The sequence below is a fragment of the Monopterus albus genome, unplaced genomic scaffold, assembly GCF_001952655.1.
Source record: "Monopterus albus unplaced genomic scaffold, M_albus_1.0 scaffold268.1, whole genome shotgun sequence".
Lineage (NCBI taxonomy): Eukaryota > Metazoa > Chordata > Actinopteri > Synbranchiformes > Synbranchidae > Monopterus > Monopterus albus.
In genome coordinates, this window is record NW_018128148.1 from 271206 (window position 1) to 279099 (window position 7894).

At 41.1% G+C, this 7894-nt stretch overlaps 1 protein-coding gene across 5 annotated transcripts in view; it reads left to right on the top strand.

Moving 5' to 3' along the window:
• Positions 1-7894, top strand: part of dgkd (diacylglycerol kinase delta) — a 55810-nt gene that overhangs the window by 26092 nt on the left and 21824 nt on the right. For 4 of the 5 annotated variants that reach the window (XM_020621814.1, XM_020621812.1, XM_020621815.1 and 1 more), the window contains 6 exons: positions 1556-1664; positions 2244-2383; positions 3901-3985; positions 4217-4311; positions 4420-4519; positions 5316-5402. In XM_020621814.1, coding sequence (XP_020477470.1) covers positions 1556-1664; positions 2244-2383; positions 3901-3985; positions 4217-4311; positions 4420-4519; positions 5316-5402 — 616 coding nt within the window. The remainder of the gene's footprint in view (positions 1-1555; positions 1665-2243; positions 2384-3900; positions 3986-4216; positions 4312-4419; positions 4520-5315; positions 5403-7894) is intronic. The other variant, XM_020621813.1, reaches the window with a different exon arrangement.

Below are 7894 nucleotides of genomic sequence, written 5' to 3' on the forward strand. Positions count from 1 at the left end.
CTACTTTGAAAGCTAGTTGAGGGGCTGTCGTGTCATGCTACTGCGAAGTCTAAGTCCATATGTGCCTGTTGCCTAAAGTTATAGCTGTCCTGTGAGGTCAACAGATAGGTTGGTAAAGTGATGGTAGTTTTGCTGTGCTGTAACCACAAGAGTGGATAACTAATATAGCAGAATTTGGGGCAGCTGTGGCTCTGGAGGTAGTGATCGTCCCCTAACCAGAAGGGTCGGCAGGTCAAGTCCCATTCTCCCCAGTTCACATCTCAAAGTGTCCTTGGGCAAGACACTGAATCCCAAGTTACTCTCGATGCCCAGAGCAGCGCCTTGCACGGACAGTGCCACCATTTGTGTGTGTGTGTGTGAGTTGGTAAAACAGATGGCTGCCTCAGTTCTGTACCAGAGACAAATTCCTGGCCAATTAAAAAAGTGGTTAAAGAGTGATAGTTTGATTTGGTTAACCCTGTTAGCATTAGCAAGTGTGATAAGAACTGGAAAACTAGAGAAATGCATTTCCTCTCAAAAATGCGTGTAGATGCTGATATGCTGAAAGATTGTCCTGAAAATGCCTGACATCAATTGCTGAAACAGCCGAAGGATGAGAAGAAATGGCTGAAGTTCTTTATTGAAATAGTTGAGAAGAAATGGCTGAAGTTCTTTGTTGAATAATCTGAAGGATGAGATGCAATAAATACAAGTAGGAATGTCCTTGAAGAGCTGAACATTTTGATATCTGAATGGCTTTTCTTGCTGAAAGTATGCTGAACTTACTAAGATGTGAAAATATTCCAATTGGTCCCCCACAAAGTAGGTAAAACAAGTAGGGGTGTGTGTGTGTGTGTGTGTGTGTGTGTGTGTGTGTGTGTGTGTGTGTGTGTGTGAGAGAGAGAGAGAGAGAGAGAGGAGTTATGAAGTGCCATGTCTCAATTGCACTGCATTTAATGGACCACCAGATGGCACTACACCACTGTCATTGACTCAGCACTTTGAGCTCCCATTGATTTGTATTGTAAACAAAAAGATGAATAAATTAAAAAGTATAAATGTTATAAAAAATATATTGTATATCTCTGAAAACAGCTGACTTACCTGCATGTCCTATGCTGTATATACTGCCTCTGCTGAGCAATAAATCTCATTCATAGAAGTAACATTAGTTGTGTGAATGCAATAAATAAAGAACAGGAAAACATAGTGTGGATGCTTTACAGCATCCACACAACTAATGTTACTTGAATGAGATTTATTGCTCAGCAGAGGCAGTATATACAGCATACGGACACGCAGACTCTATTTTTCCAGCAGAGAAAAGGAAATTCAACAGAAGCTTGTCAAGGTTATTAGCTTCTACTCTGTCTATGCTACTGTGTGAACAGTCTGTGACCTCTGACCCTCCATGTCACACGTTACGCAGGGACGAGGCTACACCCCCTTGCGCCTTGCTCCTCAGCTGCATTTTTTAAAATATTCTGGGAGAGCAGAAAGTTATAGAATGACTGGGTTTTTGTTACCTTTTAATATGTTTTGTATGGAAGCACTGACCTGACTGCTTATGTGCCAGTCTGCGGCTATTCCAGAAGTTTGATACGTTTAGGATCCTGGTGTGTGGAGGAGATGGCAGTGTCGGCTGGGTGCTGTCTGAGATCGACGCTCTCACTCTTCACAAACAGGTACACATGCATACATCAGTAATTTCTTTGGTCTGTGGTTCCCTAGAACAGAAAGAAGATAGTCTGTAGGGTGGTATGTCTTAATAATATATATATATATATACAGTATATATAAAATTCAATAGAGTAAAAATGATTCTTTTTAAAAAGACTCGGTTACATGGAAAAGGCCCCCTGACAAAGCGTATGAGGGATGTAACACAAATGAATGAGTGTTTTTAGCAACAGCTGTAAAATATTCCAGGCTGCAGCGGGAGGTTTTAAGTTTACAGCTGTCCATAAATTAAGAAGCACAAGTGGCAGGTCTGGGTCACATCTGTGTGCTTTGTATGACCAGGTGCATTAATTATTATTGTGCTGTTTTTGTCTTTACTCGATTTCTGGTTTGATCTTTCTCTTCCTCTTCCCTATTTTGGCTCCTCTGATTTGTTTTGGTTTGTGAGCTGTGAAGCACTTTGGATCAACTGTTTAAATAAAGGCTGGACAAAGTGTATTTAATGTGGACCTTTGGAAACGGGTTCCCAAGTGAACAGATTTTCACTGTGAGACTTTGAGAGTATCACTGTGCCTCTGTTTCAGTGTCAGCTGGGGGTTCTTCCTCTGGGGACTGGGAACGATCTGGCTCGGGTTCTGGGCTGGGGCTCGGCCTGTGATGATGACACCCAACTGCCTCAGATACTGGAGAAACTGGAGAGAGCCAGCACGAAGATGCTAGACAGGTAACAAGCAGGTAACATGAGGTCAGACAGATTAACAGATGGCACACATGTAACAAACAGCTAACGGGCGACACAGCATCAGACACGTGTAGAGATTTGATTTGATTTTGATTTGATTTATTCTTTCAAGCATGTAAAGACAGTTGATATGACAACACACATAATTTTATACATAATCCAATATCAATTTGCTTATACCTAGTACATGCTTGAATGGAGTAGGAAGAAGTCAGACTTATCCAGTCCTACCCCATGACATCATCTTACCATCATTGGTTTGCAAGCAGTAAATAATTCTCTTCTACACCACACAAGTATTATACTAAAAAATTATAAGAGTGTTAACATTCATACACCACACCCACAATGTTCCATCTGGTTAATCGTTAAGCCTGTTCTTGCATATATCTTGATTGACACATACCTTTATATTTATGTTTAAACTCATCAATTCTATTCCTTTTTTTTTAGGTCTACACTTAAATTATTCCATAGTTTTACCCCACTTATGGAAATACAAAATCTTTTTTTGGTTGTACGTATAGCATGAATTTTTAAATTTAACTGACCCCTTAAATTGTATCCCCCTTCCCTTTCATTAAATAGTTTTTGAATTCCACCAGGTAATAAATTGTTCCTGGCTTTATACATAAACACAACAGTCTTGTATCCCACTAAATCAAAAAAAATGTTAACAATTTAGACTGTATAAAAGCTACATTGGTGTGATCCCTATACCCCATCTTATGCACAATTCTTATCACTCTTTTTTGTAATATATACAATGGTTGAAGTGAGCTTTTGTATGTATTGCCCCAGTTTTCAACACCATACTCTAAGTATGGTAAAATCAATGAAGAATACAAAATACGGTGCTTTCCCGTCTAAAATATATCTAACCATTGCCAATATCGATATATTTTTTGCTATTTTGTGCTGAACATATCTGATATGAAATTTCCAGGAGAATTTGTCATCAACTATGACACCTAGAAATTTAATTTCATATACTCGTTCTATATTAGCTCCCCCAATTTTCAATTGAAGTTCATTATCTAGTCTACAATTCCCAAATACCATAAATTTAGTTTTATCCAAATTCAGAGATACTATATTACTGTCACACCATTTCTTTATCTTCTCAAGTTCCTGTGAAACCCGTCCAGAGAGTTGCTGTAGGTTTTCACCCGATGCCCATATGGTAGTGTCATCAGCAAACAAAACCACTTTCACTAAATCAGAAACCTTGCATATATCATTAATGTATAATATAAATAATTTAGGTCCCAAAACAGAACCCTGAGGCACTCCACATACAATATCCAGCTCACTCGATTGGTATTCACCCAACTTCACAAATTGACGCCTCTGTGTCAAATAACTTCTAATCCAATTCAGAACCATTCCTCTGATCCCATATTTTTCTAACTTATCCATTAATAACTCATTGATGCACAGGTAGCACACCAGCTGAAGCTGTGAATGCTGACAGTAGTTTTTCTCTCCTCCTGCTGCAGGTGGAGCATCATGGTGTATGAGACCAAGTTTCCACGGCAACACTGTGCCTCCACCATCACAGATGACTGCAGCGATGACTCTGAGGTAACAAGAAATGACATCACTTCCTACTATTTGCTACTTCAGAATGTGGTGAGGAAGTTTGAAAGGTCATGAGCTGTTGATTGAGACGTGCACCTGTCTGAGCTCAGGTGGAGAGCTTCCAAAACACTGCCGACATTCTGGACAAATAGATTTCAGTGTCTGACAGTGTATAATGTGATTGTGTACCCTTACAGACTGTAGTGACCTCGATGTTTGTGTCCTTTGATTCAGGTGCAGCAGATTCTGACCTATGAGGACTCAGTGGCTGCTCACCTGTCCAAGATCCTCACCTCAGACCAGCACTCTGTTGTCATCTCCTCTGCCAAGTACAACCATGTTTGTCTGTTGTCATATTTCTGACACTGTTGGTGGATTTTGTCTGAGCTCATCATTGTTTGTGTGTGTCTCTGTGTGTTTCCTGTGTTTCTCTCCAGGGTTCTGTGTGAGACAGTGAAGGACTTTGTGGCTCGTGTAGGTAAAGCTTATGAGAGGAACACAGAGAGTTCAGAGGAGTCCGAGGCCATGGCCAAGAAGGTACCACTCACTTGGTCTGTCACTTTCTGTGTTTTTGCCGCACAGACACAGAGTGGTGGAAGTATTTCCTCTTAATCCAGTATCGGCTCTTCTTATCAAATCCTTTCAGATTTAGTTTTTAACATTTGCATGTAAAGATTAAGTGTAACTGTGTTTGAGAAGCCATAAACAGTCAGACTTTCTGGGTAGTCTAATTAAATGCTGCAGTCAGTCATCATATATATGTCTATCATCTATTCCAGTGAATGTGGTGTCCTCACTGTAATGTGCGAGTCCAGACCCTGGTTCAGCTTATTGCTCTGTGCTGTAGACCTCCACTGTTGTCCACCAGCTATTAACCCCCCCAAACATTAAATATGACCACCACATGTAGATTGTTTTCTTTTACTATTTAAAATGGGCAAAATATTATTCCATTCCGTAAAGCTGTGCCCAGTGCACTTTGACTTGCCCCGCTCTCTCACACACTAACAAGCCCATCTGTGAATAGTTCCTCCTCTCCGCTGTTGATCATAGCAACCCAGCTCTTCTAATAAGTTATTAGCAAGTTAAGGATAGCAAAGCTAACGTTAGCACACCGTAGATACTGCACTGCAGGTGGTTAAAGTTAATGCTAATTCTTAAACACTGGTGCTGAATGTTTGCCCCTTAGTCCAGAGGAGGCGCAGACAGTCTGGACCAAAGGTAGTAGCAACACTGTAAAAATATTAGAAACTAAAGAAAACACAGGATGGAAAGCTGAACAGCCCAATAAGTGTGAATAGCGATCCAATTAATTTGTTTTGAATATTCCCAGACTTCAGTCAGTGCTGCTGAAGCAGCAAGAGAGGGTGGGAGAGGTGGAGGAGGAGGACAACAGCCAAGTGCAGTGCAGGAGCAACAGGTCAGATGGGAAAAACACAGAGATGTAGAAGCAAAGTGGCCTCGTTTTTATTCTTCCGTGCAGTGATTCCAGTATCACCATATTTAATAATAAATAATTTATCACAGCGTGTCAAATCAAATCAAATCAAATTTTATTTGTATAGCGCCAAATCACAACAAAAGTCATCTCTGATCAGGTCAATGTGGCTGGTGACTACTCGTCAGAGATGTAGAGCTCAAGGGCCAGGGCAACCTGTAGAAAGGTACAAAGAGAGAGAGAGGACACACTACGGGAGAGAGAAGACACAAAGTTAGTAATGTGTAATGGTGGCATATAGAAGCATAGGGAGAGAGAGGAGAGCAGAGCAGAGCAGGAGGGGAGAGAACCTCAGAGCATCATGGGGCCCCCCCAGCAGCCTAGGCCTATAGCAGCATAACTAAGGGAGGGCTCAGGGTCACCTGATCCAGCCCAAACTATAAGCTTTATCAAAAAGGAACGTCTTAAGTCTAATCTTAAAGGTAGAGAGGGTGTCCGCCTCCTGAACTGAGACTGGGAGTTGGTTCCATAGGAGAGGAGCTTGATAGCTAAAGGCTCTGCCTCCCATTCTGCTTCTGTGGACTCTAGGAACCACAAGTAAACCTGCACTCTGAGAGCGAAGTGCTCTGTTAGGATGATAAGGCTCTACGAGGTCTTTAAGATACGATGGAGCCTTGTCATTAAGGGCTTTGTATGTTAGGAGAAGGATTTTAAATTCTATGCTGAATGTTACAGGGAGCCAGTGGAGAGAAGCTAATATGGGAGAGATATGATCTCTCTTGCTAGTTCCTGTCAGTACTCTGGCTGCAGCATTTTGGATTAACTGGAGGCTGTTTGGGGAATTATTGGGACATCCTGATAGTAAAGAGTTACAGTAGTCCAGCCTGGAAGTAACAAATGCATGGACCAGTTTATCAGCATCACTTTGAGACAGGATGCTCCTGATTTTTGCAATATTGCGCAGGTGAAAGAAGGCAGATCTAGAGACTTGGTTTATGTGTGATTTAAAGGACATATTCTGATCAAAGATGACTCCAAGGTTCCTCACAGTAGTACTGGAGGCAAGAGCTATGTCATATAAAGTAACTATATGATTAGACAGCAGATTTCTAAGGTGTTCAGGCCCAAGCACAATAACTTCAGTTTTGTCAGAGTTTAGAAGTAAGAAGTTGCAGGTCATCCAGGCCTTTAAGTCTTTAAGACATGCTTGAAGTTTGACCAGCTGACCTGATTCATTTGGCTTCATAGATAAATATAACTGAGTATCATCTGCATAGCAATGGAAATTTATGTTGTGCTTCCTGATAATATTGCCTAAAGGGAGCATGTATAAAGTGAAGAGAATTGGACCTAACACAGAGCCCTGTGGAACGCCGTGACTAACTTCAGTTTGTGTGGAACATTCGTCATTAACATGAACAAATTGAAATCTTTCTGATAAATAAGATTTGAACCAACTTAGCACAGTTCCTTTAATCCCAATAACATGTTCAAGTCTCTGCAGTAAGATGCTGTGATCAATGGTGTCAAAAGCAGCACTGAGATCTAAGAGGACAAGTATGGAGACAAGTCCTTTGTCCGAGGCTAGGAGAAGATCATTGGTGACTTTCACCAATGCGGTTTCTGTACTATGATGGACTCTAAATCCTGACTGAAAATCCTCAAACAAATCATTCTTGTGCAAGTGGTCACATAACTGCTTTGCAACAGCTTTTTCAAGGATTTTGGAAATAAATGGGAGATTGGATATTGGTCTATAATTAGCTAGGACACCTGGGTCAAGAGTAGGCTTTTTGAGTAGAGGTTTAATTACTGCAAGTTTAAAAGCCTGTGGAACATAACCTGTTAATAGAGAGAGGTTAATCAGATCTAGTATGGATGTGTTGATTAGGGGAAAGACGTCTTTGAGCAGCCTGGTCGGGATGGGGTCCAGGAGACATGTTGATGATTTAGATGAAGCAATTGTTGAGGTCAACTCAGAGAGATCTATAGGGGAGAAGTAGTCCAAGTATAAATGAGGTCTTACAGATGTTTCTAAAGCCATTGTAGTAGATGGCACATCTGCGAGAGCTGTGGGAGTGGTCCGACCAATTTTTTCTCTAATAGTTGTGATTTTATTTGTAAAGAAGCTCATGAAGTCATTGCTGCTGAGATCTAAGGGAATGTTAAGCTCAACAGCACTGTGGCTCTTTGTCAGCCTGGCTACAGTGCTGAAAAGAAACCTGGGGTTGTTCTTATTTTCCTCAATCAGTGATGAATAAAATGCGGTTCTGGCACTATGAAGGGCTTTCTTATATGTTATTAAACTATCTTTCCAGGCTATGAAAAACTCTTCTGACTTAGTGGAGCGCCACCTCCTTTCCATTTTTCGTGATGCCTGCTTTAGGGAGCGGAGCTGCAAGCTGTACCATGGGGCTAGCCTCCTCTGTTTCACTGCCTTCTTTTTCAGAGGGGCAATGGTATCAAATGTATTA